Source organism: Staurois parvus, unplaced genomic scaffold, assembly GCF_062004578.1.
Source record: "Staurois parvus isolate SC_StPar_1 unplaced genomic scaffold, SC_StPar_1.0 ptg001745l, whole genome shotgun sequence".
NCBI lineage: Eukaryota > Metazoa > Chordata > Amphibia > Anura > Ranidae > Staurois > Staurois parvus.
The window spans coordinates 1-15,186 of NW_028319541.1; the positions used below are offsets into that span (position 1 = coordinate 1).

Here is a 15,186-nt window from a genome sequence, read left to right on the forward strand (position 1 = left end):
TACCATGTGACAAGCTGTGACCAATCATAGCTCTCACAGTATTTCTTAATGGCTGCAAGAATGCAGCCAGAGAGAAGGAGAAATGATTGCTACGATTGTATTGATACGAGTGTAAAAGCAGTCAGTGTAAAAAAAAAGAAAAAAAAAGAAAAAAAAACAAATCGTCATCACCCCCCACAAGTAGTACACTATGGTGACACTGTACTGCTAGGGTGACAGTATGTAAAAAAACAAAACATAAATATGAAAAAATAAAACAAAAAATGTAAAAACATATTTTTTTCATTTATAATTTTTGGTTATAAACTAATTAGGGTTATTTTTGTTTACTAATAAGATAACTGAAAACATTTTGGCCAAGATTTATGAAGAAATTTTATTTATTTGCAAAATTTTATAAGAAAAACACTTTTCAAAATTTTGGGACTTTTTCATTTATATAGCAAAAAAAAAAAAAATAAAAATCCCAGTGGTGAATAAATACCACCAAAATAAAGCTTTATCTGTCTCAAAAAAATGCTAAAAAATTTGTCTGGGTACAGTGTTGCATGACCGCGCTATTGTCATTCAAAGTGTGACAACGCTGAAAGCTGAAAATTGGCCTGGACAGGAAGCGGGTGAAAGTGTCTGGACAGGAAGCCGGTGAAAGTGTCTGGACTGGAAGTGGTTAAAAAGCAGGTCATCAAGTGGTAAAGTTTTTCTCAGTACATGATATTGCATAGAACTGTCTAAATGACCCGAAAACATGGTCACCGTTAAACAGAACCAGTCACAATATAGCTAATGCAAGAATCTATATAATTAATTATAAATGAATTTATAAACCGGGTCAAACTTCATTCAGGAATCGGGAGACAGTATGTAAAGTCTCAGCAGTCGTTGGGGCAATTGTTAGGGCAATTGTTGGGGAATTGTTGGGGCAGCTACTGTGAAACGTCATGACTCTCAAGCTGTATGGTCAACAAGTGGGGAAAAAGTAACAATTGCCGCGCTTAATTTGAATGATTTCAGAAATTACTATTCAGATTCTTGCATCAACCCAATGGTAACCAGTTCTACATGGTGAGGCTCGGCGGTGAAGTTTGATTTTTTTTTTTTTTTCTTCAGTCCTTACTCTGGCTTGTTCTCGAAACTCATCCACAACCAAGCGATCAACTCTTGATGGATTTGTTGGAAGTCTTGGGACTGCTGAGCTGTAAGAGCTGGAAACTCTGTTTCCTGGGAAATTTCGAGCAAGCTCTGCTTCGGTCTACAAAAGGATACAATACAATGATTAATTACGGACACACAATGGACAGGTCAAGGCCTGTGTCTGCACACATCCACCTACTACAACAACAACAAAAGCAAAAAAGTCAAAATACAAAGCAGAGATTTGAGACGTTTCTACAGCTTCCAACATTAATAGGGTTTAGAAACATAAAAGAGATTGGTGGGGGAGGGCCTTTTTTTAGGCTACTGGGGAAATATATATATATATGGTCTTTTAATCCCTGTAAAATGGTTTTCTAGAATTTTATTAAGGGACACTGGAAGTCAGACTTTTGGGATTCGGTAGGCAGCAGCGGACGATGGCTAAATGGCCCAATGTAAGAAGACCTGGGGCAGCTTGAAGGTCCTGAAGGCCAAGAAGTCCACCTGGTGGAACTTAAGAGAACATGTGAACAGAGGAGCCGGTGGCAACCTTGCATATCTGGGAAACAGAACCTGAAAAGTCCGAGAGGCAAACGCTATCCTAGCAAGAGTGAGCCTTTACAGGGAAGGGGGCAGCCTGATCTTGAGACCCCAAGTCTGAGTGATGGTTTATCTGAGCTAACAGAAATCAATCGTTCTGAAAGAAGAAGTGGCTGAGAAACTTGCACAGCCTGAACCACATCCAGAAAATGGAAGGAAGCTTCCTTCTGATGAACCAAAGCCAATGGGAAAGGAGGACAATATCCTGGTAAAGTGAAAAGCAGATGTAGACAGGTTGCCTACCTTAGGTAGTGAGCAGTGGCTGGCCCAGGCTAGGAGAAGGTGGTAAACTGGTCTGTCCTTTTTTTCCGGGCTTTTGGGACTCAGCCTACCCGCCCTGTGCTGCTAATATATAAGGTGGAAGGCTGGGTACTGGGGCCTTTGCTTTTGATTGCTCTTGGGATCCGGTCTGTGTCTTGGATCGTGGTACGAGCCTGGGTTTTAGGATGCCATGACGCCGCTTTTGTGAAGGGGGACTGCTGGGCCCTGCAGTCCACCCAAGGACCGACCATTTCTCCAGTTTGCTCCAATGTTGGATCCAATGTTGGACTATTGCCCTCTTAGGCAGCCACATCTTAGCTAGTTAGGATTAGGACTTGTTAGAACTGTGTTGCACTTTATGTTGGTGACTGAACTTTCAGTAAAGTTGTTAAACTCTTTCTAAGCCTGGTCTGAAGTTACTAAAGGGGTGCATGACAGTCACCTGGCAGGTTGTCTATCTTGGGTCAGTCAAGGCACATACAGGGTATGAAGCAAGTCAGTCACAACAGATTTACTCAGTATCGGAGTGAAGGAGGAAAGTGGTTGCAACAAGTAACCAAAGGACTGGTGTAAAGTGAAGAGTATCCTGTCGTGAAGCGTGGTACCTGGGTAGGGTGAGGCATCCTCCAATAGCGAGGGGGTTGCTGCTTGACTCCCTTTCCAGTGGTCAGCTTCCCATGGCAACCGGGACCAACCCACATTACAGGGACTCTCAGCCTCAAGGCTTGGTACGGGAAAAGAAAGAGTTAATAAAGTGCACACGTGAGGTCCACGCTAGGTGCACAGTGGGACCTCATTCTGTCACCAGGAGTGAGGTGGCAGAGGTACACAGGATGGGTGGAGTGAGCATAGGCTTAGTGGTGTCCGCGGTACATGGCTCATCTCTATGTTGGGGGGGCCTGCCTTAAGGTTGATTTCACCTGAAAACAGCCGCCGCCTTGTCTTGGGGCATTGATGAGCATGTGCACGGGAAAGGTACCCCCTGTGCAGGGCCCACACTGCCTGGCATAGCCCAAGAACCCCGTGGGCTTAGAGTCATGAGGATCACCCGCCATCCAGCCCACACAGCACGAAGAACACCACCTTGTCTCTATAGAAGACCAGAAAGGGTTCCTTGCAGATGAAGACCAGGAAGCAACAAGGAAAGAGACCTTGTATCTTCTAGCTAATATCATGTGACATACAAATCTGTAACTACCACCATTTTATTCTTCAGGGACTCTTTCAGAAGTTCTTTGGATATTGATTTTGTAAATGTGTGCAAAAAACTCATAAAAGGCACTTTCGGTGAAGGGGATATGGGTCCTATATAACCTCTGCAAACAATCCACGACCGATTAGTAGAAAGTAAGTGGGTGGCACCTGATACATTAGAACTGGGACTGTTAACCCCTATCCCTCTTGTGTCTAGAATGGGCCATGTAGTGGCCACAATGCGTTAGGCAACAAGCTGGCTCAGGATAAGAAGTGATGGGGCCTCCAGCAGCTGGTAGCAGATGAGCATCAGGGACCACAGGGCTGAAGGTCACCAAAGCCACTCTAGGCAGACAGCAGGAATGGATCTCAGATCAAAGTTCCACGTGGCCCATTGCAGCAGGAAGAGCAGCAAAGAGATGCTTCCACCATGCTGCATAGCGGGAAAGAGAGCGTGGAGTGAAAAGCGACAGTCCACCCAGCGTATGCCATCAGCAGTAACCATAATATGGCAAAGCAAAAATGGAAATGGGGAACAATGGCGCCCAGTGACCAATAAAACAAAGGGAGTTCTCATTTCTTGGTCTGATCAGCCTACTCACTGAGATTTTATACAGGCAATGCCAGTGGCTCTGGACCTGGAATACGGTCCACGGCTGACTTGTCCAGAGTCTAGAAAGTGCCCCATGCAGAACCCAGTGCCTGAAGGTCACTTCCAGGCTAGTCCCACAACATCCAGATCAGCAGGGTCCGAAGGTAGCACGGTGAAGGCCAGGCTGAGGACAACCACACAGAGTAGCTGCAAATCAGAGAAACAAAAAACAGTGGTCTAGATCAGGGGTCTCCAAACTTTCTAAACAAAGGGCCAGTTTACTGTCCTTCAGACTTTAGGGGGTTGGACTGTTGCCAATGGCTAATGGGAGTAGAACATTTCCTGGTGTCAGTTGGGGGAATAGTACCCAATCATTGGTGTCAGTGGGAGGAATTATGCCTCATTATTGGTATCTGTGGGGGGAATAGTGTCCCATCATTGTTGTCAGTGGAAGACATAGTGCCCTAACATTGGTGTTAGTAGGATGAATAGCGCCCCATTGTTGGTATCAGTGGGAGGAATAGTGCCCCACTTTTGGTGTCAGAGGGAGGAATAGTGCCCCATTATTAGTGTCCGTGGAGGAATTATGCCCCATCATTAGTGTCCGTGGAGGAATTATGCCCCATCATTGGTGTCAGTGGGAGGAATAGTGCCCCATCGTTGGTTTCAGTGGGAGGAATTATGCCCCACTTTTGGTGTCAGAGGGAGGAATAGTGTCCCATTATTGGTGTCAGTGGAGGAATTATGCCCCATCATTGGTGTCAGTGGAGGAATTATGCCCCATCATTGGTGTCAGTGGAAGAATTATGCCCCATCATTGGTGTCAGTGGAGGAATTATGCCCCATCATTGGTATCAGTGGGAGGAATAGGGCCCCATCATTGGTATCAGTGGGAGGAATAGGGCCCCATCATTGGTATCAGTGGGAGGAATAGGGCCCCATCATTGGTGTTAGTGGGAGGAATTATACTCCATTGTTGTTGTCAGTGGGAGGAATTATGCCCCATTGTTGGTGTCAGTGGGAGGAATAGTGCCTCGTAATTGGTATCAGTGGGAGGAATAGTGTCCCATCATTGGTATCAGTGGGAGGAATAGTGCCCCATCATTGGTGTCAGTGGGAGGAATACAGCCCCATCATTGGTGTTAGTGGAGGGATTATGCTCCATTGTTTGTGTCAGTAGGAGGAATAGTGCCCCATCTTTGGTATAAGTAGGAGGAATAGTGCCCTATAATTGGTGTCAGTGGGAGGAATAGTGCCCCATCATTGGTGTCAGTGGGAGGAATAGTGCCCCATCATTGGTAACAGAGGGAGGAATAGTGCCCCATCATTGGTGTCAGTGGGAGGAATAGTGCTCCATCATTGGTATCAGTGGGAGGAATAGTGTCCCTATCAATGGTGTCAGTAGGAGGAATAGTGCCCTATCAATGGTGTCAGTAGGAGGAATAGTGCCCTATCAATGGTATCAGTGGGAGGAATAGTGCCCCATAATTGGTGTCAGCAGGAGGAATAGTGCCCCATAATTGGTGTCAGTGGGAGGAATTATGCCCCATTGTTGGTGTCAGTGGGAGAAATAGTGCCCATCATTGGTATCAGCGGGAGGAATAGTGCCCCATTGTTGGTGTCAGTGGGAGGAATAGTGCCGCATCATTGGTATCAGTGGGAGGAATAGTGCCCCATCATTGGTGTCAGTGGGAGGAATAGTGTCCCATCATTGGTGTCAGTGGGAGGAATAGTGCCCCATCATTGGTATCAGTGGGAGGAATAGTGCCGCATCATTGGTATCAGTGGGAGGAATAGTGCCCCATCATTGATGTCAGTGGGAGGAATAGTGTCCCATCATTGGTGTCAGTGGGAGGAATAGTGCCCCATCATTGGTGTCAGTGGGAGGAATAGTGCCGCATCATTGATGTCAGTGGGAGGAATAGTGCCCCATCATTGGTGTCAGTGGGAGGAATAGTGCCGCATCATTGATGTCAGTGGGAGGAATAGTGCCCCATCATTGGTATCAGTGGGAGGAATAGTGCCCCATCATTGGTGTCAGTGGGAGGAATAGTGCCGCATCATTGGTATCAGTGGGAGGAATAGTGCCCCATCATTGGTGTCAGTGGGAGGAATAGTGTCCCATCATTGGTATCAGTGGGAGGAATAGTGCCCCATCATTGGTATCAGTGGGAGGAATAGTGCCCCATCATTGATGTCAGTGGGAGGAATAGTATCCCATCATTGGTGTCAGTGGGAGGAATAGTGTCCCATCATTGGTATCAGTGGGAGGAATAGGGCCCCATCATTGGTATCAGTGGGAGGAATAGGGCCCCATCATTGGTATCAGTGGGAGGAATAGGGCCCCATCATTGGTGTTAGTGGGAGGAATTATACTCCATTGTTGTTGTCAGTGGGAGGAATTATGCCCCATTGTTGGTGTCAGTGGGAGGAATAGTGCCTCGTAATTGGTATCAGTGGGAGGAATAGTGTCCCATCATTGGTATCAGTGGGAGGAATAGTGCCCCATCATTGGTGTCAGTGGGAGGAATACAGCCCCATCATTGGTGTTAGTGGAGGGATTATGCTCCATTGTTTGTGTCAGTAGGAGGAATAGTGCCCCATCTTTGGTATAAGTAGGAGGAATAGTGCCCTATAATTGGTGTCAGTGGGAGGAATAGTGCCCCATCATTGGTGTCAGTGGGAGGAATAGTGCCCCATCATTGGTAACAGAGGGAGGAATAGTGCCCCATCATTGGTGTCAGTGGGAGGAATAGTGCTCCATCATTGGTATCAGTGGGAGGAATAGTGCCCTATCAATGGTGTCAGTAGGAGGAATAGTGCCCTATCAATGGTATCAGTGGGAGGAATAGTGCCCCATAATTGGTGTCAGCAGGAGGAATAGTGCCCCATAATTGGTGTCAGTGGGAGGAATTATGCCCCATTGTTGTGGCAGTGGGAGGAATTATGCCCCATTGTTGGTGTCAGTGGGAGAAATAGTGCCCATCATTGGTATCAGCGGGAGGAATAGTGCCCCATTGTTGGTGTCAGTGGGAGGAATAGTGCCGCATCATTGGTATCAGTGGGAGGAATAGTGCCCCATCATTGGTGTCAGTGGGAGGAATAGTGTCCCATCATTGGTGTCAGTGGGAGGAATAGTGCCCCATCATTGGTATCAGTGGGAGGAATAGTGCCGCATCATTGGTATCAGTGGGAGGAATAGTGCCCCATCATTGATGTCAGTGGGAGGAATAGTGTCCCATCATTGGTGTCAGTGGGAGGAATAGTGCCCCATCATTGGTGTCAGTGGGAGGAATAGTGCCGCATCATTGATGTCAGTGGGAGGAATAGTGCCCCATCATTGGTGTCAGTGGGAGGAATAGTGCCGCATCATTGATGTCAGTGGGAGGAATAGTGCCCCATCATTGGTATCAGTGGGAGGAATAGTGCCCCATCATTGGTGTCAGTGGGAGGAATAGTGCCACATCATTGGTATCAGTGGGAGGAATAGTGCCCCATCATTGGTGTCAGTGGGAGGAATAGTGTCCCATCATTGGTGTCAGTGGGAGGAATAGTGCCCCATCATTGGTATCAGTGGGAGGAATAGTGCCGCATCATTGGTATCAGTGGGAGGAATAGTGCCCCATCATTGGTGTCAGTGGGAGGAATAGTGCCCCATCATTGGTGTCAGTGGGAGGAATAGTGCCCCATCATTGATGTCAGTGGGAGGAATAGTGTCCCATCATTGGTGTCAGTGGGAGGAATAGTGCCCCATCATTGGTGTCAGTGGGAGGAATAGTGCCCCATCATTGGTGTCAGTGGGAGGAATAGTGCCGCATCATTGATGTCAGTGGGAGGAATAGTGTCCCATCATTGGTGTCAGTGGGAGGAATAGTGCCGCATCATTGGTGTCATTGGGAGCAATTATGCCCAAATGTTGGTGTCAGTGGGAGGAATAGTGCCCCAAGAGCTGGATGAAGGCAACCAAAGGGTCGCATTTGACCCCTGGGCCATAGGTTGGAGATCACTAGTGTAGAGAGACTTGACGGAAGAAAAGAATAAAGAAGAAAACTTCCTAGAAACGTCAATGGTTCATCTTTGAAACAGGAGAGCTAAAGAAAAGATTTCCATCCTCCTAGGATGCTAGCAAAAAAAAACATGGTATGTCAAGACATGCTGGGCTGACCTACAGTTTTCTGGTTTGTTAGTGTCCAATCCTTCTGTAGGTGGCAGTATAACCCAATGGTTAAGCATTCCAGTGTCCCTCAAGAGATGCAAAATAAATTCTTTTGTACTGAACGCCATCATGAAGAATAAGTGTGAGCTAAGCTGAAAAGCGGGACTGACTCCTCTAAGACCTATGCTAATGAGATCTTTAGGTGCTTATGAAGCCGGACCCCAAGGAAACAACAAAACACTAAGATGAAACATATAATGTAGCTGCCAATGGATTTGTATCTCTGCCCATCCAGTCCTGAGATTTACACAGCTCTGCCACACAACACAGAGCAGGGCAGAGGACCTGATCGATCTCTTGCTGCATTTTGAGAAGTCTTTTCCTTCCCCAGCTTATGACTGGACAGTGGAGGAGCAGCATTAGACTGATGCTCTCATCTTCCTGTCACTTTGCTCTTTCTTCCTATGATCAACACAATCAGTTGGCTACATTTGCTGTTTCTCCCTCTACCTAAGCTCTGTTGTACGAGTATTTAATACCACATCAAATTGAGGTACTTACACTGCTTGCATTTTAAATATACATTTAATGGTCTATTAAATTGTATGCCCAGCCAGAGGCGTCCCTACGGTAGGTGTCACCCGGTGCGGTAACACTTGGTGACACCCCCTCCGACGATCCCCGCAGAATGGATCGGATCTGCGGATTGAGCAGAATGGATCGGACTCCATCCTGGGGGGATCGTCGGCTTTCTTTACAACTTACCTTTTCTTGGAGCGGGTCCGGTGTCACCCTGTATAGGTTGCATGCGAACGATCCCCGCAGGATGGATCAGATCTGCGGATTGAGCATAATGGATCGGAGCAGAGGCGTCCCTAGGGTTGGTGTCACCTGATGAGTTAACACTTGGTGACACCCCCTCCGACGATCCCCGCAAAATGGATCGGATCTGCGGATTGAGCAGAATGGATCGGACTCCATCCTGCCGGGATCGTCGGTTTTCTTTACAACTTACCTTTTCTTGGAGCGGGTTCGGTGTCACCCTGTATAGGTTACATGCCGACGATCCCTGCAGGATGGATCAGATCTGCGGATTGAGCATAATGGATCGGAGCAGAGGCGTCCCTAGGGTTGGTGTCACCCGATGCGGTAACACTTGGTGACACCCCCTCCGACGATCCCCGCAGAATGGATCGGATCTGCGGATTGAGCATAATGGATCGGACTCCGAGCCATTATGCTCCCCAATCCACAGATCCGATGCATCCTGCGGGGATCGCTGGCATTCTTTACAACTTACCTTTTCTTGGAGCGGGTCCGGTGTCACCCCGTATAGGTTGCATGCCGACGATCCCCGCAGGATGGATCGGATCTGCAGATTGAGCATAATGGATCGGACTCCGAGCCATTATGCTCCCCAATCCGCAGATCCGATGCATCCTGCGGGGATCGCTGCCATTCTTTACAGCTTACCTTTTCTTGGAGCAGGTCTGGTGTCACCCCGTACAGGTTGCATTGCGACGAGGATTATCGGCATGCAACCTATTTGGGGTGACACCGGACCCGCTCCAAGGAAAGGTAAGTTGTAAAGAAAGCCGCCGATCCCCGCAGGATGGATCGAATCCATCCTGCGGGGATCGTCGGATTGCTTTACAACTTACCTTTTGGTGGAGCGGGTCCGGTGTCGCCACGTGCGGTCGGTGTCACCTGGTGTGGACCGCATCCCTCTCACCTGCCTCGGGACGCCACTGTGCCCAGCCATATCTCTCTGTCTGTGTCCCTGCTGCAGACTATTCCCTCACTTCCTGTCTGGAGAAAACAGTGTCAGGGTATATCCAGGGGCAAACTGACCATTTGAGCACTCCCTGAGGGCCCGGGGTCAGTAGGGGGCCCCATAAAATGCCCCTGGTATCTTTTATAGGCTTTTTTGGGTGTTTTGAGCGGGGGCAAGGACACAGGGGCCCCATGATCCCCAATTGCCCAGGGGCCCCATGAGTTGTCAGTCTGCCCCTGGACATATCTTTGTAACGGAGCCCTGGATAGCACTGAAGACCCAACAGGAGTTGTCATCCTTTCCCCAGTCTATCCAAAACCAGAGGAAACCTCTTTGGCTGGACATACAATTTAAGGAACACAGAACCTCATTTCTTGGCTGGAGGACGTCCAACGCCATCTAAGCTTTTTCCTCCCTTAGCGTCCTGGCCCGCCCCTTTCATTCATTGGATTTCAGTTCTCTCAATCATGAAGGTTCGGTGTCACATGTGGGCATTACCAAGACCTGCCTAGAAGCACTCACACCTCCCGATCAACATGCACCCATCAAGGCTTTTTTGATATAGTCCTCCAAAGAGCTAGGCCACTCCTTGCATCAGGGCTGAGGGCTCCTGCAAGGAATACGTAGGTACTTTTCAACACAGAAGAACCCCTCAAATAACTTTCTCAGGGAACCCCAGCTTAAAATGACTATATCTACAGCTCATGATCAGGGGCGGACTGACAACTCATCGGGCCCCTGGGCAATAGGGGATCATGGGGCCCCTGTGTCCATGCCCAAACTCAAAAAAGGCTATGAAAAAGGTACCAGGGGCATCTTATGGGGTCCCCTACTGACTCCGGGCCCTCGGGCAGTGCCCGAGTTTCCAAATGGTCAGTCCACCCCTGCTCATGATACGTTAGTGTGATGGTCAGTGGGAAGAATGTTCCTTACACTTGTGGTCATTGGGAAGAATTACCCCCTTACAGATACAAAAAAGATCTATGGTGTCAGTGGGAACTTATCTGAGAGGCACAAACTGCTCATTGCTCAAGGAGCCCCTAGCAACCTCTGGAGGAACCCTAGGGCTCCATGGATCCCTGGCTGGGAAACCATGTTTTAGATAGTCACACAAAGCTAACCAAGAAAAGCCAAGTGGCTTTTGGTTTTAGAACAAATATGGAGAACTTTCCCCAGTCCTTGGATTCCTCTGTAGCTTCATAACTATTGTAACACATTCACAAGAAGGTCTTCTTACTTTTTTCCTTTCTTTCTCTAAAGCCCGAAACTGCTCACAGCATTCCTCTAGCTGTAAATGGAGTTCATTGGCAGGTCCACTGCGATTTCTTGAAGGGCGGCATCTGTTGAAGGAAGCTGGAAAGGGAAAGTAAGGAGGGGGGATTTCACCGCAGAACAGGTCACTTATAAAAGGTTGGATCTGATTGATATCTTCGTAATGGAACAGATCGATGAGGTCAGAAAACGGGAAAGGTGGAGGAAAAGACATATTTGTTGTTGGAGAAAACAACTGCGGGTTAAAGGGAGGAAAATTCTGATTCTGTTTTAAATCAGACATCAGAGAAAAAGGAGGCAGAAAGGAGGCATTCACAAAGTCAGACATGTTCCCTAGGTTGGGTTCTTGTTTGCGTTGGAAAGGGCTGCAAGGAGGCGGGTTTTGTTTGACGCCGCTAGGTGGCATGTTCCAAGCTCTTCTTCCTCTTCGGTCAGGATTTCCATTGTTTGGAGGGTTTGTTCTTTTAGGCAGTTTGTGGAGCCTTTCGGAGTTATTCTGTCCAGAACCTGGTTGAGTCGGTGACCAGTTGGGTGGATAACCAAATGCCGTATTCCGATACATGCCCTCCTTACAAGGAGACGAGCGACTGAAACACTTGCCGCGCCTCTGGTTCTCATCAATAAAGCTAGAGAAAGGTATCTGGTTGGTCGTTCCATTTAAGTGTCCATCTTTAGCAGAAGGTGGCAATGGTGGTTGAGAGAAATACCCAGGACAATGGGTTGGAGAACCATCAGACAGACTAGAGCTTGCAGGAGATGGCAAAGGGCTAGTTGCCGTTTTCTGGGTCACTAAGGGTTCACCATCTAACCATCTGTGTCCTTGGCTAGCCAACGGAAAGCCCTCGTTCGGGCTAATACAAGGTACTGGAGACTTTGCATAGGACTCCTTTTGGATTTGAGGAGTGATATTTTCGAAGGTGCCAACTTTTGGAAAACCGGAGTAGTTTTCCGACCCTTCCTTGTAGTGTGCCTTTTGTGTGGTCGGATGGAAACCGTGAGTTTTAGAAAATTGCTGATTAAACTGGAACGCTGGTGGCTTCATACACAGTGGAGAAAAGTCACCGGAAGGTTTTGCATATGTTTCTTTTCCCCAACCTTCTCTTGGGCCAGGCGGGTAATTCATTTGACCGGTTGGGCTACCCCTACTGAACTTGCCTCTCCCCTTGTCATTTTTCCATGAGGGCCGATGTACGCCAGAGTATTCTTTTGCCCTTTTCTGTGAGCTGGGGCAGACGTTAGCAGCTTTGCTTCCAGAATCTCTTCCGTTAAACTTGACAAAGCCGTCGACGGACTGATTAGGCCAGTCAATGGGCTGGAAGGAGGAATTCAGTTCCAAGGCTTGATTTTCAAAGTAAAGGTCTTGGAATACATCTTCTAGCCTTGGGCTGCAGGTGTCAGGGCTGGACACCCAAGAATCCAGCAAACCCAGGTCCTCAAACCCTCTCTGAAGGCTTTCGATGTCTGGCAATTTTCTTGCAGGCTCCTGGTATGCTTGGGGGCCAATTACGTGGGAGATATCATTTCCTGGAAGGATATTGGGTACGTATTCAGAGAGATTCTGGTGGTCACTTGCAGCCCACAGGGGAGGAAACAGTCTAGATAGCGAGTCCCTGAAAAACAAAGAAAAAATGAGGAAGAAGTCCAGGCTAATAGTTATCTCTTTATTAAAATAAATCATTAAAGAGGACCTCTGACCTTCTCTTCAGTCAAGCAGTTGTACCAGCTAATGTCCTGGACTGAATTTGCTTACTCTGATTTCACAGCCCACCTCATTTTATGACTGGAAGAAGTCCAACATCATCTAGCCCTTTCCACTATAACCCTACTGTCCCTGGTCCACCCCTTTGATCCACTGGATTCTAGTTGTTTCTATAACTGGGGCTCAGCAACACATGTGGACGTCACCACAGCTTTCTGTTTTCAGGAAGATATGTACTGCACCCTTCTGACCCTACTGACCCATTCTTCCAGCCATGATCTGTCTGCATTGCATAGAGAAGCACAGAGACCAAGTAATGACATCACCATATCTAAACGAAGGTAATAAATGGAAAACTTTTATTTCAAAATGTCATTACCACGTTGATGAGGAGGCTGGAATAAAGACTTAATGTGGAACTCCAGGCTATAACTATCTAATCTTATATCTGCTCCTACCAGGGGCAGACTGACAACTCATGGGGCCCCCGGGCAATAGGGGATCATGGGGCCCCTCTGTCCTTGCCCAAACTCAAAAAAACCTATGAAAAACGTACCAGGGGCATCTCAAGGGGCCCCCTACTGACCCAGGGCCCTTAGGCAGTGTTTCCAAATGGTCAGTCCGCCCCTGGCTCCTACCCCTCTTCTAACACCTATACTAACCACCCTGTAGAAGGAAGGCCCTTATACCTACCTATCCTGGTCCGGTCACATGATAGGATTCTAGCAGCGACTACAGGGGAGAGACATGACAGACGACATTGGATGCGCCATAGTCACCACCCAGGCATTTCAGCCATTGTGGGTGATCTCTGCTGTACGGGACCTCTGTATGAGGTCCCGATCATGTGATCACTGATTGGCCAATCAGTGATCACATGCATAGTAGTAAGCAAGATGTCACTTCTGACATCATTGCTTACTACTAGTGAAATCTGTGAATGATCACAGAGGTCACATGGTACAGGGCTATTCACAACAGCCTTGTACCATGTGACAAGCTGTGACCAATCACAGCTCACACAGTATTTCTCAATGGCTGCAAGAATGCAGCCAGAGAGAAGGAGAAATGATTGTTTTTGCAGCCTTTATGGGTGTAAAAGCAATCAGTGTAAAAACAAAAAAAAATCTTCATCACCCCCCACAAGTAGTACAGTCACCATGGTCACCGTCTGCTCTTTCGATCGGGACCTTTCCAATCATGTGACCACCGTGACGCATTACACCCCACCCGGTCCACCTCCCGGCGCCTGAAACTCTTAAAGGGCCAGGAGGCGCTGGCAGGAAGGGGTTAACCATTAGCCTACAGGGCACTTATACCCCCTTCCTGCCCAGGCCAGTTTTCAGCGCTGTCGCACTTTGAATGACAATTGTGCGGTCATGCAACACTGTACCCATATGAAATTTTTAGCATTTGTTTGAGACAGATAGAGCTTTCTTTTGGTAGTATTTCATCACCTCTGGGTGTTTTATTTTTTGCTAAACAAACCAAAAACAACTGAAAATTTGGGAAACATTTTGTAAGTAAGTGATTTTTCTCCTTCACTGATGTGCGCTAATGAGGCTGCAGTGATGGACACTGATGGGTGGCACTGATGAGGAGGCACTAGTAGGTGGCACTGATGGGCATTGGCAGGCATCACTGATGAGCACTGAAAGGCAGCACTCATATATGGCACTGATAGGCAGCACTGATAGGCGGCACTGACTGGCACTGTTAGGCTGCACTGATAGGCGGCACTGACTGGCACTGATATGTGACACTGAAAGGCAGCTCAGATGGGCATTGATATGTGGCATTGATGTGCACTGGTAGGCACTGATAGGTGGCATTGATGTGGCACTGATGGGCACTGACAGCTGGCATTGATGGGCACTGTTAGGTGGCACTGCTGGGGCTACATTGATCATCAGGGCACACTGATCATCAGTGCCCTGATGATCAGTGTAGATGTCCCCTCCGAGGAATGCCGATTACCGGCTCTCCTCTCCTCTGTCAGTGTGACAGCTCGTGAGGAGAGAAATGCCGATAACCGGCATTTCTCTATTTACATGCGATCAGCTGTGATTGGACACAGCTAATCACATGACTGAGCCTAGATCTTTGTCTCTTTCCATTGATCGGTGATCTGCTGTGTCTGAGGGACACAGCGCACCACCGATCGCCGCGCTGCGCACTCCCAGAGCTGCACACGCACGGTTAGAGTGGGGGGATGTCATATGACGTCCTCCCAGAACGAGAGAACCGCCTTGCGCCCATTATTACCTTATATGGCGGGCGAGAGGCGGTTAAGATACATTTTTAGTGCAAAGTGATATTGTTTCCTGATAATCCACCCCCCTCCCCCCCCCCATTAATAGGATTCCCTGGTGGATGATTACATGGCCCCTCACATATCATTACCCAAGCCTGGCATGTGGTCACTCAGGTCCAAGAATGGCCACATGGGGAAGGTCACATGTTCTGCGATACGCAGACCAAGGGCTCCCTGGAGAGGCAGCAAC

The 15,186-nt window shown here is 48.0% G+C and overlaps 1 protein-coding gene across 1 annotated transcript; it reads right to left on the reverse strand.

Annotated features, from left to right (window-relative positions):
- Window positions 1–1,021: 1,021 nt before the first annotated feature.
- On the reverse strand, window positions 1,022–12,756 carry LOC149434530 (uncharacterized). Its single transcript, XM_089663671.1, has 3 exons — window positions 12,734–12,756; window positions 10,949–12,593; window positions 1,022–1,249 (listed from the first exon to the last, which is right to left on the reverse strand). Exons 1-3 carry the CDS (start codon window positions 12,754–12,756, stop codon window positions 1,022–1,024), a joined length of 1,896 nt encoding a protein of 631 aa, XP_089519797.1.
- Between the last annotated feature and the right edge of the window lie 2,430 nt (window positions 12,757–15,186).

What these genes read in the sequence shown, in the direction of transcription:
- LOC149434530 (XM_089663671.1), bottom strand. Translation starts at nt 12,756, where the DNA reads ATGAGGTGGGCTGTGAAATCAGA. An exon ending in AGGTGGGCTGTGAAATCAGA is followed by an intron (nt 12,594 to 12,733) that starts GTAAGCAAATTC and finishes TTTGTTTTTCAG; the next exon opens with GGACTCGCTATCTAGACTGT. An exon ending in TAGAGAAAGAAAGGAAAAAA is followed by an intron (nt 1,250 to 10,948) that starts GTAAGAAGACCT and finishes ATCCTTTTGTAG; the next exon opens with ACCGAAGCAGAGCTTGCTCG.